The 24,196-nt window shown below is 44.1% G+C and overlaps 1 protein-coding gene across 3 annotated transcripts in view; it reads right to left on the bottom strand.

Annotated features, from left to right (window-relative positions):
• Positions 1-4,148: 4,148 nt before the first annotated feature.
• The window catches only part of fto (FTO alpha-ketoglutarate dependent dioxygenase), a 119,145-nt gene continuing 99,097 nt past the window's right edge, over positions 4,149-24,196 (bottom strand). For all 3 annotated transcript variants that reach the window (XM_053414508.1, XM_053414553.1, XM_053414436.1), the window contains 2 exons: positions 5,342-5,482; positions 4,149-4,236 (listed from right to left, as the gene is read on the bottom strand). In XM_053414508.1, coding sequence (XP_053270483.1) covers positions 4,230-4,236; positions 5,342-5,482 — 148 coding nt within the window. In that variant the 3' untranslated portion in view covers positions 4,149-4,229. The remainder of the gene's footprint in view (positions 4,237-5,341; positions 5,483-24,196) is intronic.

Below are 24,196 nucleotides of genomic sequence, written 5' to 3'. Positions count from 1 at the left end.
TGAGAGGCATGACCTTACCAAAGCTTGACCTTTAACATCATTCACAGAGCAATCACTGCCTGACGCTGCCTTGTATTTATGCTGATGAGAAACTTCTGCGTTTTGCCTTTTTATGACCTTTGGTGCAATTAACAGTTGCAGCAAAACATTAGGGCTTGCTGTTGCTTCACAAGTATTCAATCAAGTCAGTGTTTTGTCGGCGCTGAGTGCTGTTTGTCTGTGTTAGTGACAAATGAGCGCAGCCCTTCCCACTGTTGACAGCTGCCCCAGAGCTGCGATGCTATCTTCAGGTCCTCTGCCTGCTTCTACAATTACTACTGCCTCTCTGACCCTGGGGCCTCTAACACCAGGCCGCACCCTGGATCCTGCAACACTCAGTCACTCACACACACACACACACACACATACGCACACGCACACACACACACACACACGCACACACACACACACAGTCAGATACTTAACAAATACCTATTCATTTGTTCAACAGGCTCAAAGACAGTTTTACACATGTATTCATTCTTGTAAACACAAAATGCAAATACTGAGGCTTGTAATGCATATACTCAGTGTAATGCACCTAGCCTGGACCCAAAATAAGCACAGTCTTCAACATATAATATTATGGTTGAGGTCAGACTTGTTCAGTTGTAAATATAAAATTGTCAAATTGTCCTTCACTGTCATAATCACAGAATATTTCATTAAAATAATGTAATAATGCATAACAATCTCTTTATATATATTGGATATAAGGACAATATGAAGTTGAGATTAAGATCCATTTCCTGATTTCATTAAACTGCACTACAATCAACCCCAGTCCTGAAGCCACACACCGAAACATTTGACTGGGATGTGACCCCAAACCGGTACCTTTCTCTACCACACACCTGGTTATTTTATCTCTCCCCTGCACCTATTGTTGGCCTAATTGAGGCTGGCTTGGCTGGTTGGCTGGCGGTTGACCCCGGCCACAACAATGCATACCTGTGGCTCTCACCAGCGCTGTGTAATTGTCTCTTCAAGTGGGGCCCTTTTCCAGTCGGCCCCTGAGGGGAGAGCGCTGCACACTTATCCATCACTCAGTCACTCAGCCGCTACAGGAAGTAGTTAACATGGGCGACCTCTGGGATGGCGGTCCACCGATGGCAGGGGGTGTGCAGTTGAAGTTTTGGAGACTCACACACAGAACATTAGCTATCACTTCATCACTGGGAGTGACATCACTCAATCAGCCAATCCATCAATCAATTTGTCTTAGACGCTGTTTGCTCTGCTAATTCAGCCAGGTCCTTTGAAGTTCAAAGAAAACAGAGAGCATGATGCATCTAACCAAAATAAAGCCTGACACAAAGGCTTCCTTGATGAGCGCAGAGCAGAAAAACACATGTTTTTAACAAACACTTAAAAAAACTGTGTCTTTTCAAAGTCCACAATAATGTGTCTGCTTCTAAGCAAATATCAGCATTGCCTTAAAATGTGAACAAGATGAAGAGTCTTCAGCCATGCTAGCTGCTATATGAGACTGTACTAACAGCAATTCCTTGGGCCAAATGCGAAAATTGATCCCGTTCTGAAAAAGGTTCCCGAAATGTTACCGATGAGGTTATTTGTGGGAGCAGCAAGTTGACTGTGGACATTGCTTGTCTTTTAGAATGCTAGAATACCCTCAATGACAATGGTAGCATGCTAATGCAAAGTATAATGTTTACTGTAGTTTAGCATGTAGTACTCAACACTATAGAGGAATCAACAAAACCATTAGGATTCATTTTTCTGTTCACCGTGCATAACTGCATCTCATACTTGGACCAGAGAGGAAACCAACCGACCAGTCCAGCTATTCATACATCCATGCCGCTGCATGGCTTAAATTACATTAACACTATACAACAAGCTAATCCCATTAAAAGCATTGAATTATGCAATTATTGATATATTTTGTCCGAACAATATATATATTGTTTCGCTCTTAATGATTTAAGATGGTTGCATTCAAAAAGGAATGAATCTGCTATGGAGGTTGTTTGTGAAAAGTAGTGTGAGATGACCAGTGATAGAAAACCTGTTCCTCCACTTGTGAGGATTTGACAGGAGAGAGAGAGAGAGAGAGAGAGAGAGAGAGAGAGAGAGAGAGGGAGAGAGAGAGAGAGAGAGAGAGAGAGAGAGAGCACTATCAGCAAAGTCCCGTTTCAATTAGTATCACCAAGATTTATTTGCCTTTGTTGTAACAGGCGTGGAAAACCCAAATGTTTGCCTGACGTGAAGATTAGCCTAACTTTATTTATATCTCAAAGGTCCCGTGATTGACAGCGACTGTAAGTCAATCTCATTTCTCTGGCATTCACAACAACATTATTTGTCGGCTTGCTGTGCACGTCAGTCCCATCTGACCCTGGTCTTGGCTGGATGCTACTTTACCTAACAGTGAGCTACGTCATTAAATAAGGGAGCTTTGTCCATTGCCGTCCCATTTATCTTGAGGAAGACAGTAACTCACCTCCACCACCGCACAGATGGAGAGTAAAGAGACTCATGCTTGCCCGGGCTGGCTTTAGGTTCAAGGTCAGGTGAAAAATATTAGGAGAAATACAATCAATCAACTTTTAAAGTGAAACACACGCACCAACACGTATGAAGAAACCTTGGTATGTGTCATGTGCACCAGTGTTATCCAGCAGGACTGGGAAAAGAAGACAACAGCACACAATGAACAGAGGGATGCGGGTTATTGGATAAAACAGTTCTTTAATTACTGCCATTCCTATTGCTTCAGACAGACAAGCTGTGGCGCAGGGAGCACAGAGTGATTCAAACAAGTCAACGCTACTGCCGATCTACAAACAAATCTCTCTGACAACAACAAACAACAGAGGCGCAGCGAAAAGAAGAAGCAAGAACAGCGTTTGGCAACCATTAACATCTTGGAAAAAACTTCAGAAGTAAAAAAAGGAGTGCATTCTGCATTTTTAATAGTAAACAGCGTCTCTACTTCATCATGAACTAGATAGAGGAGGAAATCAAACGAGGAGGGCTGCTACGCTGCTTTGACGTTGGCCCCCTTTTCCACCCTTCTGAGCTTTTTTGAAAGTGGATTTTGTCAGAAGCGCCGGATCTCTCTCTCTCTCTCTCGCTCACTTTCTCAGATGGCCCGCAGCATTACAGGGGAATATGGTGCTGTACACACTTTAAGAGTAATTAAAAGCGATTGAACAGCTGTAATTATGAGAAACGGCGGTTGTGTTCCAGGTCATTCCATCAGTGTTGCCTTTCATCAGAGCAGAGGCAGAGGGGGCCCCGCTGCTCGTCTCGGTTTCTCCATATGCGCATCTTCAAGAACAAACAACTGGCAGGCTGCCTACAGGCTCGCACACACTATCACATTCACACACACGCCCTCATGTCGACACGTGGGAGAGTGAACGTGCACACGTACAAACACACACGGGCCGACCACTGATCACATGTATATTCACATGGCTAAAGGTTTGCACACAAACAGACACACACACAAACAAACACATCAATGTGAGACAAGCGCAACATCATACGGAAAACAACACATTCTTCATGTTCTCCATTTGGTGACATTCATAACTTTTTTTTAATCATAAATCTTTCTTTGGTCTCATTCCACGTCTGAAGCCAATAAACAGGATTACACTATACAATGCCATGTGAGCGAAGTGAGTCTCTTCTTAACCATCCTATACTGTATGATAACACTGTGTGACAAATAGAAAGCATATGTATGTACTCTACTAGGACTACTGGAAATGAGTTGATCTATCGACAAAAGCGACTGGGTTACATGAGATTAAGAAAGGAGTACACTGAAATAATAAATAGTTGCTCGATGTATGCTAACACTGAAATGTGGGTTCCATCGTTAGACGTCTGTGACACTAGGAGCTTGTCGCTAAGCTTGTGTTGTTAGCATGTTACTGAAGCGTTACTCTGGTTCTAAGGTGCTGGTCTGGTTTTCATTCCAGCCAAATCCAAGCAAGGGCGGCTGAGACGCCAGAGGGGTCGGCTGGGGGCAGCGCAGGTTGGAGTGGGGGGGTGATGTAGGTGCCCCATCAAAAGAAAAAACAATCTTGATCACAACGGAGATGTCGTCAGTGGTCTGTCCCCTCAGCTACTATGGGGGGGGGAGGGGGGGGGGGGCATTCAGAAAAGCTTTTTTTTTTTCCTTCTGCTTCTGTTTCTCTTCATCTATCCATCCTTCACATCCTGTTCAAAGAGATAATAGAGAAAAAATATATCATTGATCAAAATACATCTATTCAACGCTTTTGATTCATGTTGAAGACATACAAAATTATATGACAAGAATAACTTAATAAAGTGTCGTTTCAGGGTCAGTTCTTATATCAACTGAATTACAGTGTGCCAGTATGCTTCCTCCTCTTTGGAAACCTCCACACATGTGCAGTGCCGGCTGTGTGCAGGCGACGCCAACGTTAAGACTTATCACTCAGGTTCTATTGCTTTAAATCTTTACATTACAATTTTTTTACCTTTTAATGTGAAAAACAAAGTGCAGAGCAGGGAGAGAATGTGTGACTTACTTCAGTATTCACCAAAGTCAAGTCAGTTTATGGATATAGCACATTTAAAAAGAAAAGTTGACCAGAATTTTAATGTATAAAAAGTAAAATATTGCATAATAGCAATATTATGAAATCAATTTCTCAAATTCATATCTGTATAGCTGCTTTGATATATGCATTAAACTCCGGAATTTTTTCTGAAAATTATCCAGAAGGGCATTATGTGAGACATTACTTTTCCAGATTGAAGGGTAAGCCAGTGGGCGTGTCTAAAATGGTTCTGACATGCGACGCACGTAAAAGAATACAAACATCTCAGGATGAAAAAGAGATGGCATGTATCGAAGTCACTGACGAAGATGTCAACTTGGGCAGACAATGAGATGTGAGAGCTTTTGCTGATTCGGGCTGATGCAGTAGTTGATGCACTGTAAACAAAAACACAATCTCTGCACCAAAATGGAAATGTTATATCTCGTCTCCTGCATGATCGACCAAGACGTAACTGTCTCCTGACTGACTCAGACGATCTCCGGGTGCGTTCTTCACATATGAAAGACAAACTCCGGGAAATGTGCCTGAAAGTTTGTGTCTGAAAATGGCTCCTGTAACTTTGAATGAAAATGTATGAAAACATGAAACTGATAAGGTCTCTTTTTTGAGTAACTATTAAGCCACAAGAAAGTTAAGAATAAACAAGTGTGAGTGTATGTGGTCACTATGGGAGACATATGAATACACCGTGTACATAAACACATTTCTACACTCCCGCATGAAAGGCCCACCTCCAGAGAAGCGACTCCACTTTGTTGATGATGTCGGCCAGATCAAAGGGCAGCGGCATGTTGGGGTCATCCACACCCCAGAAGGGCCGGTCCACTGGGGCCTCCTCAGGGGGTAACGTCTGGGCCAGGCTCGAATGGCACCTGAGGCGACAGGACGCAGGAAACAAGCGCACTCATTAACTCCTCCCTCCCATCAAAACCAAGACTTCTCATCAGCATGAGGACACGTGTCCAATCTCACTCACAACACTCTCTGCCAGTGGTTTAATGTTTTGAGATGTGATACCTTCCTGATAATGATTTCAAATCATTGCCACACAAAGTTGAATCCACATGAGGCAAAAGCACCTTTGATGTGTGTTTGTCTGCGAGTGTTTTAACTGGTCCCTAAACACACAGTGGGTGTTGTGTTTGACCAGGAGGCAGTTGACGTTTGTGTTTCCTCTCCTTTTTATGACTCCTTATAACACTGGTTCAACCCTCCAGGATATGAGGGAGTAAGTGTGTCTGTGAACACAAAGCTGGAGACAGGATGGTATTTTAATTTCTTGGTACAACACTTTGTTTTTCTTTTTTCTCCTGCAGATGTGGTTAAGGATTTTTAAATCATTGATCTTTATGCAACTTGTACTTCCCCTGCTTTGACAATTCAAGCCAGTGAAGATCATTGAGATAAATGGAGCTGAGTGAGTGGTAGAAAATGATGTGTCAGGAAAGTGTTTCTTTAGCCATAAATGGCTGCCACAGTACCGAGCTGATGAGAAACCATGATATCATGTATCATGATTAACGCTTCATCCATCTTACACACATACAGGCACACGCAGCAGGATGCTTTGCTGAGAACATCACTCTCTGTTGCTGCAATCATGACAGAGCAGTGAGAAATCCAGCCACTTCATGTCACTGTGTGACTTTTATATGATTAATAATCGGAGCTAGTTGTAATTTCTACAGTGTTTGGAACCCCCACAGACCTTAGCCACATCTTTTGTCAGACCAGTGTAAATATTTACTGCCGTGACTTGGTGTTGCTCTCTGCTGTCATTGTAAATCTGCCCTCCCTCAGCCTCTTGACAGACGAGCGCGGCCCTTGACCTGGAGGTGCAAGAGGGAGAGGTGGAGGCAGCATTTGTATGTCATGTGGGTAGTGTGTGCTCTGGTGAGTGGTGGCCCAAGAATTTTCCTTCTAGAGCTACGAGGGCAGCTCTACTCCCCACTCAGTCATTACGCCAGGGTCAGTCCTGTCATATCCCTTTACCCCATCTACAACCTGAAAAACCTCCAACAACCCCTCACACAACCACACACACACGACCACCACCACCTTGTGGCCAGCAGCTAGCGGAGGGGATGGCGAGGACACAGCGAGCCACAGGGAAGAATATGGGGGTCGGTTATGGATGAGTCGAGGGGATGTTAAGGTTGTCAGGGGACAGCCGGGGGCTGCCACAATTTGTGGTTATATATTTTCAACGGAGCCACTTAATGTTCGACTGGCTCTCAGCCTAAGTGCTGCATTTTGGTGCGGTTAGCCCTTTAAAGAGCTGCTGCATTACGGTGGTGAGAACCAGCATTAACATCCACTGTTCCAATATATCTTCTGCTCTCTGGATCAGGGCCTGATAATAGCATCTGTTAACATGCACTAAGTACCATTATGTAGCACATCACTTCATAAATAATACGATTAGGCGACCTTGGGGCTTTGCGACGAGCCGTGTGTTTAAATGTTCTCATCATTTATTTAGGGTGCGAATTAAAGGAAGCGCCACTTCAGAGAAGGAGGAGGACATGGCTGGCATACATATCCTAAAGAGTGTGTGTGTGTGTGTGCGTGTGCGTGAGAGAGCGAGGAGAGAGAGAGAGAGAAAACCGACCCAGACAGCACACTCTCACACACACACACACACACACACACATACACTGTGTGGTTCTGCTGACATCAGCTCAAGGAAACCATAGGCCAAGGGAACCTAGGCCTTTGATCTGGTCTGATTAAGTTTTCATGCAGTCGAGCTGTGAGAGAAAACACTCGCCTCTTTTCTCCTGTCCTGACTCATAATGAAAGGCTACATACCGTAAAATAAACCTGACCGGTCGCCTTCATCGGAGCTGCTGCATTTATCTGACAAGGGATCTTGCAACATTAGCTTGCAAATAGAAGGCTCCTGGTTTAGCAGAGATATAAAAGATATGGTCACTGGAAGACTATCAAAGATAATATAGAGTAGGTAATTCAGCACACACTTTTACACAATCTACCAATGTTCATGAAGTACCGTCCCTTGACTGCTAAAATGGAACCAAACAAAAAGTCAATATCAAGCGAGGTGCCTTAAGCTCTCCAGGGCTCTGGCTAGAAATTCAGCGTAAGCCACAGTGGCGTACAAACAAGGCTCACCAAAAGACTTTCCCATCGCAGAACAGCCTACCTTAAAGTTAAGGTCAAAGACAAAGAGGTGTGTGTGGGAGGTTGAGGAGGGAGAGAACGTGTTTGTGAGTCCAGGCTGTTCCAATGGATTAACCCCAGACAGATATGGGCCTAACTATCCCATCTGGCGCTCGGTCAAGAGAGATTGGCAATACAATCACTCATTTCAATTTGCCCTGAAACCTTATAGCCTAGCGGGCCCCCACTCAAATGGTATGCTAATGTGAAAGGTATCTAGGATTCTATCGCCTCTATTCCACAGAGGCCTTTCCCTCCATGCAGCACAGTGCACTTGAACTACGGCTGGGGCGGCAGCTCCACGGCCCTCGCTGCAGTATGGGCCGGAGCCCCCTTTGCGCTCAAACTAACCACTTTAGCTAAAGTGAGTGTTAATTATGGACAGGCAAAGCAGTCAATAAAAGGTTAATGTAAAAGTCAAAGGATAAATTCCTTTAAGCATTGCATCATTCCACCATCTCCGCGACCAACACACTGCGCGCAGGTCTCCTAATCAATACGTTTTACTGTAATGCGCTCCCCATCGATTTCCTCCCCCCGCTCCATGGTCCAGGCTCCATCACTTGGTTAAAGAAAGGAAAGGGAGAGGGACAGAGAGGTAGGGGAAGGAGAGAGGGAAAAGGGTAAATAAAATGATTAACCTCGGTTTCACTTTGTTGTTTCACTCTTAGTCTCTCTCTGAAAGGCTTGTTAGAGGAGGGCCGGGTGGTCCAATATCACTGCCGTCACCACCATCCAAACCATCATCAGCATCATCAGTCCACTAAATCTCAGGTCGGTGTGTAATTGTGTAGCAGGACACTCAAGCAGGGCCATACATTAAAAGACCCTCTGCTCTTAACAGGATGGAAATCCGCCTAATAGACAACATCAGTGCTTCCGACTCATGCAATTACACTGATAAATGCACAATTGTGTCAGAGCAAGTGAAAAAGAACCCAGAGAATGTAGATGGGAGACAACACTTATTGCATTATTGCTACAGGAGGTCATTTGTAACCACATGGGACCAGTCAGCTTGGACAGCTTCACTCGGGACATTATCATCGGACCAGGGTGGAGCCAGGTCTTGCTGACAGAGCCTTTTTGGAAGTGATTTATTGAGGTTCAGATAGTTTGAATAAACTAGATGTGATTGTTTTACGTAAGTAAATGCAAAAATACCTCTCTGTTTGTGCATCAATGTGGAACAAGTGACCTGCGAATTAAAAACCACCGCGATGTCTTAAACAATAGTAAAAGCCCAAAAGGTTGAAGATCCTTGGGCAGAGAAACGCTTCTCCTGGAGTGAGGCTGAAAAAGTGTTGTTTTATAAAATGGTAATTAAATAAATAGTTTCAATCGTGGGCGGTGTGTTGTTAGTAATACTAAAAGCCATTAATCAAATCAACGTCAGAAAAAAATCCATTGAACCAACCTTCAAAATATACCTTGTATTGTATTTATATTTCAGTTGTATTGATATATAAAACTTAAGACGGACATATTGCGTAAAAAGTGAGGTCACCTACGACGACTTGAGTCATTTTAATGAATACATTTTTTCTTTGCTTAGATTAAAGAATAAGTAGTTGATTTATTTGACACCGTTCTTGTTTACAAAGTGAATGTAGGTCACCACATTGATAATTCTCTCCAAAGTACATGGTGTGCCCTTCACACTAACCCATCCAGACCACAAACCAAACCCTGTGTAAAGAGATACAATGGCGCAGACCATCAATCAATCATCCACAATAACTTTGAGCTGTATCATAAGCCTTCGCTGATCAAGGAAGGCCACATACCTCAGATCACCTGCTCCCTCATGCTCTGGCTGCGCTTCACTTGACTCTCTAGCTCTCCTGTCCAGGTGTGAGTTTTTATGGGTTTGGCAACCCGAGAGCCTGATACTGAGAATGCAATCAAACAAGTCATGAAAAAACTGGCATGTGTCTCATAAATCAGCCTGCCCCTGAAGGTAAGGCATGCAATCCCGTTCCAAGTAGAAGGAAAGAAAGAAGATATTATCTATCTACATTCTATATCTATGCAATGTTGTGTAAGGATTGAGCGATTGAGCACATCGGTCTTTGTATGTCATGCAGTTGTATTATGGGTGGGAGACAGACGGATAGCATTTATCTACATACTTTCTACTGTGTTGTGCAAGATATAAGTGATGTCATGCAGAGGGCAGAATGACAGGGAGACATTCAGAGCAAGGCCCAACCTGTGAAGTGTCGGGGCTCAGATCTCCCCGGCACCACCGAAGACTCCGAAGGTCCTGTGAACTCTCAGGGCTGTTCTCATCAGAGCCTGAACTGTGCGTCTGATCCCCACCAACCATAGCCAGCTCCCATTATCCCAATCACTGCCACATTCAGCGATAAATGTAAAGTGGTGCAGAATGTGAGCCAGCCAGCCAGAAAGCGTGGGCAGGCCCGCGTCTTAACCGTTTCCCCAGGATCAATCAAACGCTATTGTGTCTGCAGACAGCTGCTGACTGTACACTTTGTGAGTGTGTGAGTGTGTGAGGTGGGCAATTGTGGAGAAAGAAACAGAGAGGGAAGGGGTGGGTGTGGAGGGGGGGTCATCAAATGCATGACATATGTTCCTTTCATTTTGATTCCCTCTAAGGAGCCTGGGCTAATAAAACTAACATCTGATGCACTCTTTTCCCCTTTAATTAATGGCTGAGGAAACCACGCAAAAATGCATTAGCGAGGGGGACGGGTGGGGGGGACGGGGACGAGGTGGGTCCTGCTTGGGGTTTTCAGCACTCTCCCCCACGTGCCACCATGTAACTGCTGCTTCTGGGAACAATAATTCTGCCAGGGAGCTTGGGTACCTTTGGGTGGGGCAGCCCCTTCCTTAGACCCTGTGAGGTCTCCCTCTAGCCAGCTGCAGTACGCAGGCTGTTCATTAAACCACATGAAACAAATAAGGCTCATTATTGAGGCATCTCCAGCCAGTTGGGAATGCATGGCCCAGAGTCTACATCGGGTCCGTGCACTGCTCGCAGAGGTGGTTCGGATCAGACAGAGAGGGTTAATCTCACCTGTGCAGCCCTGCTTACCTCACACCCTCAGCGTTTGATGTGGGCTGGCTGACTGAGCAGTCTCGGGGCAGGCTGAACCAGATGTAACAGAAAAACACACACGGGGCTAGGTAGCCTCTAAATAGCCTTCATAATTGGTGGCAATAAAACACCGCTGCAGACTGGAAGTGCAAAGGAGGCAAGCCCCTGCACTACAGCTACTGCTCTCAAAAACCAGGTGGACGTCCATTAGGTGCTTAACAGCGTAACAAATTACCGAACACCCTGGCCTGCTCCTTCACCTCCTCAGGCTAAGGGGTGGAATGTGGCCTAATGTCAACACAGGCGCAAAATTTACGAGCAGACAACTATTGTTCAAATGCAATCAGGTTCTAATAAAAAAAGAAGCAGGAAAAGGACAAACAGATAGGGCCCTCCTGGCCATTTACTCTTCCGACGTGGAGTAAGGAGACAGATCACCCCCTAAGGCTCTGGATCTGTGCGTGTTGGTGTGTGTGTGTCTGAGAGAGAGAGTGAGGAAGTGTGTGTGTGTGTTAGTGTGTATGTGTGTGTGTGTCTGTGTGTGTGTGTGCATGCTCCCGGCTGACTGGGAAGGAATGAGGGTAACTGGGGCTTAGGGCCGACTAGCCACCTGTGCCAGGCTACGCGCTAGTTCAACAGGAGCAGCTGGCTTGAAGGAAAAGTAAAAAAAAAAAGAAAGAAAACCCCCCAAAAACAAACGTTTACTCTGGGCCCTGCCAGTCACACCCCAAGGACAACACTAAGCAGGGACCTCAAGCTAAACACAACAACCCTCTCCATCATCGTTCCCAAACGTTTCACACGTGGCCAAAAACCAGAGTGGAACATTTTGATATATACGGGCAAGGCTAATTAAAGTTGGTTGTGAAGAGACACTTAAGTTTTTCCTGATGACGCTGTTTATTTATATAGCCCAGGATAGAAAAAGGAGCAATAAGAGGACTTGATGGCGAGGGTAAAGAGGTTACAAGCCTGCAAGTGTTTGCACTTTTTCAGCACGATGTCTGAAGGCCGTAAATCTGCTGTTGGGGAATCAGGAGGAGGGTTACTGTGGCGTTGGGAGCACTAACTTTTAGTTTTCCAGGCGATGGTACGCTGTTGCTGTGAAAACTTGTTGTTCTGAGTGTGTTCTTGTAAAACGATCATTTTTAACCCTCATTCCTCTTCCACTGTGTATCCCCCTCCCTCCTGGGCAAGCCTTAGTGCCCTGTGGGCATCATCTGAAGGGTGCAATAAAGCTGGTGATGGATGAGGCTTGCTTCGACAGCAATACATCCGTGCCATTGGACGAGACCTGACTCCAGTCACATGATAAGGTCGATCCAGCATGGGTACAATTCCCACCTGTCTTCAGGTGACAATGGCGGGGTCAAGCTGGCCCAGCTAATTATAGCTTGCTATAACTTCAATTGCCTAGTTACAAGTCATCCCTGTAGCTCCAGGGAATGTGGTGTTAGGTTCTGAAGCTTTTGTGTAAAGTTAAACTGTGAGATAGAAGCTTTAAACTGTTACACAACAGATATTGGGTTTCAGAAACGTGTTCATTAAACTGCTGTACACAAACCAACACAGTGAATTTGCTGTTCTCCTTTACACAAAGCATGGACAGAAAACAAGTAACTCTACCAGAGCAAAAAAAAGAGCAGGTCACTGTTCTTCAAAGGAATTAAAACTTTGTTCAAACTGCACTTTATTGTTGACACTGCTTGACACGTCAGCAAACCAGTGATACACACCCGACTGGAACAGTCATAAATCTTATACCTCATTAACCTGCACTGGTCCAGGAACCGGCTATAATTAACACAACAATCACGTCAAAACACATAGCTTACATCATCACATTAATAAAGAAAGTATGATCATGTTCATAACAGGTATTTATGCTCTCAAGGGAAAACAAAATATATAATTTCAAAATGTGTTTCTCAGAGATTTAAAAAGCACCCATGACAAAAGATGCTGATCACACCCCAAAATCTGACACTTAAATATTAGTCATAATAGTTCTCACCCACATTTAGTCAAGATCATAAAAATGTAACAGGCCAACTGTAATTTATGGATCCTTTCAAGCAGCACATAAGGCTTTGAATCTAATTTCAGTAGGTTTTTGTTAACCTCTGAATGCACAAACAAAGGAGTGGCGCACAGAAGGAGAAGATGGTCACATTCCCACATAGGCATCTGTCAACAAGTGAAGCTACCATTACTCACTCCGTTTATAGTGTTTTGAAAGTGTCAGACTGGATATACAGTAACTTGGATGTTCCCATGTACATTTGGGTTATCTTTAGCAAGAAAACAAACCAACGAAAAGTTCAAAAATCATATTCTTGTCCATGAGTCAGATAGGCCTGTAGTATTATTAACACAGCATGCAAGCGTGTGTGTATTCATGTGTAAACATGTGTACTTTGTGCGTCCAATGCCGGAGGAGCACTTTCCGCCAGGTGTTTGAACTTCTGGATCACCTGGTGCTCCCGCTGCGTGAACAGGAGTTTTGTTTCACCCAATTAAGTAAATAGTTTAATTAAAGGGCCTCGGCATTTAAAACGCTGTGAACAGCCCGCAATTTGTTTGGAGGAGCAGCCAGGCTCGGCCCTAAGGCGCTTTACTGAACAGGATGCACAGAGTGCACACAGAGAGCCAGGGAACGCGGTATAATAGTGTGTTTGGGTGTGTGTGTGTGTGTGAGTAAATACAGTAAATAGCTTCCTATGTTGATGGGTTGCTATGTGTGTTTGTGTAGGTGTGTGTCGACTGTCTATTGAAAGTTGTTCTAAGTGTTGAATAAAAGCTGTTTGTGGTCTAACAGGTGTTGCAGAGTGTTCTGTTTATAGTGACAATATCAGGACTTTATGCAATAACTGTAATACCAGCATCGCTGAGGACTGTGTTTCATAGAACCCAACCCTTTGTCTACAGCGCCACAGGCTTTGTTCACATTGATAATGATGTGAGTTAAGTATAGGGTGGTGTTCGTTGTTTAGTCAAGTTAAGTCACAGTAAAAGGTGACACAGACTTGGCTTGTTTGCCATATGAACAACAAAAGCCACAAGAGCTCCACGTTATAAAAACAGGGGAATAACAACTGAAGTGGTAACAGAGATTCACTCTCTTCATTAGTTATGTGTCTTAATGATTTTATTCACTCCCCTGCTCTGCATTTCCTGTTCAGGCAAGGTTGCTTTGTACTAAATTCTCTGCCATTACTGCTGATCCAGGGTCAGCTGTGGGGAGTAAGAGACGGATAACCTCTTTCTGAGCCCCGTAGAAGTGCAGATGGCGGCTCGGAAGCTCTGATCCAAAAACTAGCTTACAACTCAATCACTTTGGCCACATCTCCAAGTCCACAGTTTAACCCCCTACGATGTCAGCCAAGGTCACAGATGCACACTCGAGAGGCAGAGAGAGCCAGGAGTGAAGTGCTGCCAGAGTCGAAGGAATTAGATCTGGGCTGAGTGGCCCTCATCTGGCTAAGCCTAGTAAGTAGCAAGACTAACAGGCTGAGGCACGGTGGTTTGGGTTCGTAGATACACACTCACAAACACACAAAGACACAAACACACACACACATACACATACAACCACACGGAAGGACTCGGAGGGCTACAGATGGTGTGCCCTGGGCCTGGTGACTGGGGCTCTGAACGAGATACTTTAGATCCAGTACGGAGGCTGCCACGTCGTGCAGGGCTCAGGGGTTGGGGCGGAAGACAAAGAGCAGCGGAAGGAGTGTTTGAGGGGAGGAGAGGAGCGGGCAGGGTCTGACTCCTTTCTCCGCATGGGGGCTCCTAACGTTTTTAGTACAACACCAACATGTCACTGTCCATTCGTCCCTTCGCCCTAATGCCCATGTCCTTACCCAGTGTCTCCGCCTAACAGTGCAAGCACGCACACCCCATATATACACAAACACTAACATATAAACACTCTCTGGGAGCCAGCGGCCACTTCAGCCATAATTCTGCCTGACTTACGCTGTCTGACTGGCAGGAGACAGGGAGGGTGAGGACAACAAGCTGTGAATACGGGAAGAGACAGAAAATCATTGAGAACCTTGCCTTTATGAATCTTTGATGAGAAGGAGTGGGGGTTAGCAGGGGCATTGCCTCTGGTTAAATCAGAGCATCTCGCGTGTGGTGTGTGTATGACTGCCAACAGAGGTTGAGATAAACAGGGCCTGGACCAGGCCCAGACAACTGCAAACCCTGCAGTCGAGAACATTTGTCCCTGCAATTAGTCCCTGTCCTCCTTGTTCATGTTGCAGGTAAATGGTATTGGTAGCTAGCTAGCAACACAGCTAAAGCTACAGGTTCCCACGGAGCCCAGGATGAGATGGAAGGTTTGAAGGTGCCAGCAGTTCTTTGTGTGTTAGTAGAGGGCATCTTTTGATCTACTCCCATTTGATGTTTGCATTACATGATTTGTGTGCCGTATTTATACAAGACAAGCGAATGGAAAGTAGTTGCCAGTAAAAATATCTTAAGAATTTACTGGTGCAGTGTGTGTCTGTGTGTGTGTGTGTAAATTTGACTATCCAATGCTTGATCTTTTTTTTTTTATTGCTTCTTGTTGAAACATGCAATCTGGTTATCCCATACATTTTTATAACTTTGTTGATTGTGCTCAGAAATTTTGAAAATAATTCCTCTTTCATTCAACTCAAAGCTGTTGATACCTCTGAAGATTCTTCTTCCATTCAGTCACATTTTGCAGGCAACTCCCAGCCCGCAAAGCATTTTGCTTCTAATGGCTGACACTGCGGTTAATGACCTTCATTTCTCATCTGAGAGAGGACAAGTGTAACATATACTAACAAGTGTGGCTCGTTGCCATGATAAATTGCATGCAACTATGTGCAAGAAGAAACACAAACAATATGACGAGCTGGTATTACGCTGTCCTACACTGCCTTTTTCTAATTAACAATGATAAAGCATGTTGAAATGTCTTGTAAAGACATACTAGCTTGCAATTGAAGCGTGGGAAACTTTTTTTCAAACACACCCTTGTGGTATTTCTTCACTCATTGTTCATTGTCTTACCTTCACACCTGTTCTGACTTCGGACACATGAAAAGCGGGTGATGACTCAGAGGAGGTTGTTTTAATTAAAAATACAAGACATGTTACAACCCTCCCTCACATCTCAGGAACGGCTTTTTAATAGGTGTCAAGCAGGTGCCAATTTTCTTCTCAACATGAGTTGGGTTATGTTACGAAACAAGCAGAGCTGCATAGTAGCTTTATCTCATCTGCCACCTGTGACAGCTCAGAATTCAGAGTCCTCCAGGAAGCTCGGCTCATGTTAATGTGTCACCGATGAAGCCTTTTGAAGACTCGATTCATCCATCTGTCGGTGAGCACACAGGTACTGCTCACCTCAGTTCACATTAGAGCCTGGCAATGAAATGAACTGTCTGTCTTAAGCTGATCAAAAGTTGCCTTGGCTTCCATCTGATCTGTCAGGTTCAAACTTTACACTTCACTACACATGTTGATTTCATATAGCAAAGTACAGGCACAATGTCAAGCTGCTGTTCGGACTAATCTACTTTACGGTTGAATTAACACAGAATTTCAACTTCCTGGGACCCGGAGATGAAGGCGCTGGATTGATTGACACCTAAAGTGCCTTTTCTCACAGCTTGTGGACTTGCCATAACTGTGAGCTCATGGCTTCCTGCAGCCTCGGGAGGAGACAACGGTGAACGCTGCCAGGTTTGGGTTGGGTCATTTATAGGGTGTAAGACTGAGTATAACAGTGCCCCCTGATGGTTCATATAGGCTTTTGTGCTGGGGAGGGATAAAATAGGTGACGCAAATGTTGAGGCTAGGAAAAGTAGTGGCCAGGAAACAATGTCACCTGGCATCAAATGGAGCATTTTTGTCCAGCATTTGTTTGCAAGTGAAGAGAGGTGAAAAGAACTGTACTTAGCAGAGTTGCTAACCTGTGGTCTTATCTGCTGGACAAATCAATAGCGGTGTCTGAGAGCAGAGCAGATTGTGCTTGGGGGGGAAGAGCTGGAGGGGCTACCCCCGGGCCCCTCCTGGGGGGTACCTGCCTGTCTCTTCACCCTCCATCTCTTCTGCCTCAGTGCTCACGTCCTGCAACTACCCCCCCCCCCCCCCCCCCCCCCTTACATCTTGTGACATCTATGCTCTGGACAACAGGGGATCCACATTGTCTAAAATGTTATATTCCTGGTGCAGATAAGTGCAATGTATATAAGAGCATCTACAAGTTAACTCAAACATGTACACACAGGCAAACACACACACACACCCATACACACTGAGGCATCTATTGATACATTTGCACACACTCTCTGTCCCCTGATACCCAAAAGTACATGGACCACACTATGGACATGGTACAAATGGCTTCCTATTGTAGTGGTCTTTCAAACAGGAGAGGAGGCCATACCTAATGCACACCAGAACACCTTCCCCCGCCTGACCCAGAAGCCCTGGAGAAAACCCTGGCACTGAGCAACAGTAAAAGCAGTACCTACTCCTGTGAACTGTAGGAATCCAATTCTCTAAAAAGCAGAGACCCTTCCCCTCATCTCTCCTCCACTTGCTGCTGTCTACTTACTTTCAATCACAGTTAACATCACAGAACAAGAAGTGGAGGGATGGGAGGAGGCGAAACACAAGCCTGCTGGAAAATGTGCTTGTCTGGCAGCTGCTTGCTCTGACATTTGAGGCCATAGGGACCTTGTTGAAAGAGCAGATGCTCACTGATGTACAGGCACAGGAACATGGCAACTACACAAGTGGCTAAAGCAGAAAAAAAATCCGCGCAAACACATGACAGAAAAGAACAAGGGGGGAAAAGCTGCAGATGACAGGCTCACGCAGAGAAGCGTTTTAGTGTAGGAACAAATACACAGCAGAGTGGACATGGCACACTGACATGCACAGAGATGGAAGAAGACACCATGCAAACAGGGAAATGGATGCAATGGGAAGTATCCCAAGGAAAACAATCAAACAATTATTTGCACATTAATGAGCAGGAACAAATATACCTGGAAACTACATAAGTGTTTGAATAAAGACATCAGACATACAGTACTTCCATGCACGACGTGCACATACAACTATACTTGACACAGAGTCCCATTGTCCCAATGCATAGATAAGGTACAAGGTGCCCCATTCGCCACACACATCAAATATATAAACACTCAAACCAACCATATACGCATCTAATTGCATATACAGACCTACATACTGAGCACACCTTGTAAACACTACCATGGGATATCTTGTTATTATGCTCGTAAACATAGTCAGCTTGCTACCCTTGAGTAACAACATGTTCTTTGAATACTGGCAACAATCAGGAAGAGGAGAGAATTGAATGGTGAGGGTTGGAATGAGGCCAAGAGAAGATGAGGGATGAGGGATGGAAAGATGAGATGGGAGGAGAACAGATAGAAACAAAAGAGAGAAACACAAGACAGAGAATGCAAAGGTAGAGAGGTACAGAGCAAGCAGCATCATGGTGCATCTCCGGCAGAAAGAAATTAGTTTCCGCAGAGGACCGCGGGCAGCGTTATGGAAATGGAAGGCTGGCAGCTTCTTTGGCTGATTGTAAACAGGATCTTGGTAAGGCATATAGCCTCTGGTGCGGCCCACGGAGCCTGGCATCAGCGCGGCGCTGTGTCAAGCTGTAATACGGTCCCTCCTTCTATCCATCTGGTTCCTCTGCTCCAACCTGCCCGAACTCCACTTGTGAGTAATTCATGAAGCGGGTGGGGGTGGTTGCGGAAGCTGTACGCGCACATCCTGACACCAAATACACGTCATGTTCCACATGTCTTCACACAAAACTACAAAGAGCTCTTTTGTCTCTACAATGAAAAAGAAACATTAAAAGTAGTTGAAGCATTCAGGGTACTTATACGTTGCTAAGAACTGTGAACCAGGTAGATAATTGCAATCCAGTTAAGAGAATAAACCAAAATGAAAGCAGCGGATTGTTTTACTGGCTAGCTAAAGCTCCAATTATGCGTTTTTTTTAAGGAATATGACATTATTCTCCGGTCATGCCAGGGCACAGGCGTGATGCAGTGCCAAGTGTCTTGAAGAAAACAGGCCAAAAGGCTAACCAGCAGTTAAGGGACCTTGGCCATAAAAAAGCTCATCAGTGCACATTGAAATAATAGAATGGCACCAGATCTCTACAGATTGCTTCAGTAAAATCCACTTTGCAGCTGCTCCCACCACACCTTCACTGAGTCTTATTGCCTGATATGTGCCTTTGAAACATCCAAACTAACAGTGTCCGATTTCGTGAGCATGTGTGTCAGCCCTACATGTGCAAGTGTTGACATCTCTTTGCCATTTCTGCACAGGCCTCTTGTAGCTATAGCACAATTAGGCCTGCATTATCTTTGTCATGCCGCAAAACAAAGTGCAGTCGTGTAATGCGAGATCTTACACAAAAGTAAACAACTACATCTTGTGTCTGTAATATGTGTCACTGCGACAATGCAAAGCTGCCCATCGACACAGACGTGTCGGGTTGAACGAGCGTATCCTAATTAATGAGAGAGAGGGGCCGAGAGAGATAGAGTCAAAGAGAGAGAAAGTCTCTCTTCCACAGTTCTCCTTCAAACAAACACTTCCTGCGGGACTCCATTGTTTGAGTGAGGCATCATGGGTAGCCTTATTTACAGATTTTAATTGCTCTGTTGATCTGTGGGTAAAACACCCTGTCGTAATCACCCCACAATAGAATTGTTACTCTTTCTGACAATAGTAATAAAATGCTCTACAGCGTCCGGGGGAAAACAAGGAGGAAGGACACAGAAGGGGAGAGAAAAAGAGGCACAGATGGAAGGCAATGAGAAAAGGGTAAAAAAAAGTGGAGAAAAAATAAATAAGTAGAAAATATTTTGGATGCAAATGTTCTCAGTGAGAGGAACTAATCTGAGCAGGCGGGAAGCAGGGATGAGGACAGGACTGTTGTCCTAGGAAATGATTGCTCTCCCACCTCAAAGTGACAACCATGAGAGGCTCACCGTTCCTGGACCTCCGAAGCGTAACCGCAAAGAAGACATGCGCAGCAACCATCACACAACACACACACACACACACACACACACACACACACACACACACACACACACACACACACACACACACACACACACACACACACACACACACACACACACACACACACACACACACACACACACACACACACACACAGATTGGGAATGTGAAGGTAGGTCACCTACAGGAAGAGATTAGTGTCACCAGGCAGGAGTATGAACATGGGACTGTCGACTGCAGCTGTCCCTGATCTGCAAGGAGCTGGCACAACTAACTCTCACGTTCGTTCAGACTGCAGAGTTAAGACCAAAGGATTCCAAACACTATATATGAAATGCACTGAGCAGGGATAATCAGTTCACTTAAAATAGGCAGCTGTAATGTAATGCAAGAGAACATGCAATAAACATCACTGTACTGAAAGAGCTGCATTTTTGTTAAGATAACTACTTTAGCTTTTTGTATATTCATTCATTGTAATATTATGTAATATAATAATATAATATTGAAGAACTCAAATTGCACATTTATAAAAAACACTTGGAACCCAATAGTGTCATAAACCTATTAAACAGTGTAATGAACAACTGACATATGTACAAAAAAAATCATAATTTTAATGAAATATTTAGAGTGCAAAGTCTTCATTACAGGCAGTGTCAACTACACATTCAAATATGAATTGTTACTGGTAAGCAAATTAAGCAAAGATTAAAATATTGCGAGTTTCCAAACATTCAATTAAAACTCAAGTCAGTGTGTTTACCCAGTATTTGAATATATTGCTGGGGTTAGAGGGCCTAGAAATACCAGTGCAAAAAGTATTGCTGCAAGATATTTTCTAGATTCTATGAATCATATTCACTAAAGTTGGCGGGGCAGATGGTATGGGAATCATGTGAGACCCATCGGAACATATGTAAATAGCTCAGTTATGGTAATTGGTACATAATATGAACAGTACAGGTTGAAAATACAAATATTTATTTGGGAAAAACAAGTGACTGACTCCTTGTCTAAAGATGTGTGCACATCGTTCTGTAACTCAGGGTTTGCAGAGACCTTGAGGACAATGAAAAGGTCAATATTTGTTGGTTTAGAGAATTGGTGTTTGCACAAATCAAAAAAGCAAAGCTCCCTACCAGGTATGTTCCCTTAACTGTAGAAACTGGACGATAGCCTACATTCCTTTAGAAGAAGAAAAGCGGATGTGTCCAATGTGTAAATTATTAGTAAATTTGTTTCATTTTGTTTTCTTATGTCCCTTTCACGCTCTGGGAGAAGAAGAAAAACGCCATTTTGTATGTATTTTTTTTAGTACATTTATAGATGTAATAATTTTGCATTTGAAAAAAAAATAATCTTAAACTTCTCTTTCTTTTGTTTGTGTATATTGGAAGAAGATGTTTGTGCATAGTGTCTTGTAATCCCAAAAAGGGATGGTCCAAATGCATTGGCATGACAACATTTTTTTATTATAATGTACAGATGGCAATTGTTAATTTTCTTGCATAATTTTGTCAAGCTATGAAATACTGTCAACCCACCAACGTCTGTTCCATTCACACTGAGCAGCTACTGCTCCTCACCGCTGTAAAAAGGCTTTACTTAACTGTGTCAAACTCTATCCCATTATTATGCCTGCTGATAAAGGTAATACAAACACCCTGTGCATCAAAGGTCCATAAAAAATTAAACAGCCAATCAGCTGGCAATTATTCTCTTTAATCTCCTGGAGGCAGCCAATGGGGAAGTGCCTCCGGTGGTGGTGGCGGCGGCCTGGAAGGGAGTCTTGCCTTCAGTTCTGCAAAAATCCAAACACTTACTTTGCATTATGCTCAGCTCAGGATAAAAGAAAGTGCTGGCAAACTTTATAAACTGTTTTACTTTGTATTTGTTGAAAATACACAATCTTGGGTATTGATATATTAAAGCCTGATAAGTCGATTGGTCTTTGTCTCTCTTAGACTATAGATTGTTTAAAGACATTTCAACTGGACACGAAAAAACTGTTCACATTCCAAAGGAGCTGATCAATGGCTCATTTAGAGCAGCTGCATATGGTTCCTCAGTCTTAAGACGAGGTGATGGTTATTGTATTACCATCTGATCTTAAGACTCTTGAATGTATCCTGATGATTTTGCGTAGTTCACTGTTAAAATGTATTAACGTACCTAAGACTTTAACGCGGATTAAGCAAGATAAGCAACATGCGAATAGGAAATGAGAACAATAACAGACTGGTGCTGCCAGAAGTTAAATTTAGATAGTCACCCAGCCAGTGTTACAAAATCAAATGCTCTGCTGTTCCTTGACTAAGCTGCATGACATGATAAGACAAACATTTCTCATAAAGCTGTACGTCATATACACCTACAATGACCTTAATACCTAACAATCGACATTGGAGGTTTAGTGGACTGCCCAGCTAGGTCTGGCATCACTTTGGCCCTGGCTCAACCCACCCATTTGATTCATGTCACTCCTGTCCACACTATCTGCACAAACACCGACTCCCTCCCTGCTCCAATCGATGGGCGTGTGGAGCCACTCAATGCCAATGATTCTCCCCTGATCTTAATTAGAGGAACAGATCAGATACAAATGACATCTCAAATCAATCGACAAGTACAGGGCAGAGGGACTGGGGCCGTGCGTTGAGAGAACTTTCAGGCTTCTTTTATTTCCGCGACATGAATTTAGAAATCTATGCCCTGAATTTGAATGAAGCAGCTTTTAGGTCTCAATCAAAACATATGCAGCCCCATGCCAAGGTTCTCCCTGGATTTCAAATTAGTCGAAAAACTGCACAACATAATCACCAAACAGTGTTCCTAAATGTGCTAATGAAATATAGATGTCGGGACATCCTACCCAGTCCCTCTCTGACTTCTCCACCTTATGTTTTTTCCATTACTCTTCATCTCCATTTTCCACTCCGTCTCTCCCCTACTCTACGATGGTGACTGGATGGATGGATGGATGGTGGCGTAGAGGGAGAAGCCGGCTGACAGGCTCCTTATACGCATGGCTGAGTGTATAACTAGCGACATTAGTGAACACCTACACCCAAGGAGCCCATCAAAGACGAGGGTATTTAGTGAGGCGTCAGGGGAAACTACACGCGTACACACAAACACACACACTCGCAAAGAGACACACCTGTGTGCCAAATGCTAGTGCGCACATGTTCATTTTATTGGGGCACATGTGCGATAGAATGTATGTTCGCACAGTGGTATGTTACAAAGACCCCCACACACACACATACACATGCACACACACTACTGAGGGAGTCAATAGTGCTGATTTTCCTTGTCAGCTCCTCGGCAGGCACTGGTTTAAAGAGACATCAATCTGTGATGTCAGCACTTACCTAATGAACCCTCTCAGATCGATTGAAGCACTGGTCTGCTACACAACCTGCCTTCACTGCTTTTATGTATACTCTGACTCTTTTCAGATCCATGCTGGGGCCAGGCCACAATGTGTCCAGGTGTGTGTGTGTGTGTGTGTGCATGCAGCTGTACAGATGTCGAAAAACAAAAAAGGTGTGCTGATGTACGCATTTATTCGGGGTATGTCTTTGTATTTACAAAAGTAAAAATGTGTTGGCTTTGACACAACTGATCAAAGGCTGGTTAGTGCGTCAGTGTAATTGCACAGCTACGCAGACCCACGTAACAGTGTGATTATTTGTCTGCTTACGGTGCACTCCTTGTCTGTATTCCTGTCATACTTGTTATAAGGTAGTTGTGAGTGTGTGTTTAGGGTGTTGCTGTGGATGCAACTCAAAGTGTTGATATATGTTTTTGTAATATATCTATGGGAGGCTTAATTAGTGCTAAAGAGAAGTGAAAGCCTAGATAGGTCCATGAAAAACTCAGCAAGTGTTTGTGTCATGTGCACAGTGGCTGGCCATCTCTGCACCTGTAAACCTGAGCTGTTTTCCCAAAATGCACTAGTTCATAGGCTGGCTGGCTATGGTAATGGCTACCGAGGTTGCAGCAGCGTGTGATGCTGTACAATTAGATTAGTTCCATTTGCTTTGATCACGCTCACCCTGTCCCGTCTTGCATGTGACACTTCAAATGCAGGAGCCTTCCTGCGGCACTTAATTGACCAGAATAAACATATTATATTGTGATAAGTGTCGCGATTGTAACAAATTGTGTGGCGTGACTGACACAAATCACGGCATTAGCCTTGCCTCTCTTATCGGTGGCCTCCTCGCGCCTTTTCAATAAACAATCTAGTCGACTG

Source organism: Pleuronectes platessa, chromosome 1, assembly GCF_947347685.1.
Source record: "Pleuronectes platessa chromosome 1, fPlePla1.1, whole genome shotgun sequence".
Taxonomy (NCBI): domain Eukaryota; kingdom Metazoa; phylum Chordata; class Actinopteri; order Pleuronectiformes; family Pleuronectidae; genus Pleuronectes; species Pleuronectes platessa.
This window is presented reverse-complemented; position numbering and strand designations above follow the sequence as displayed.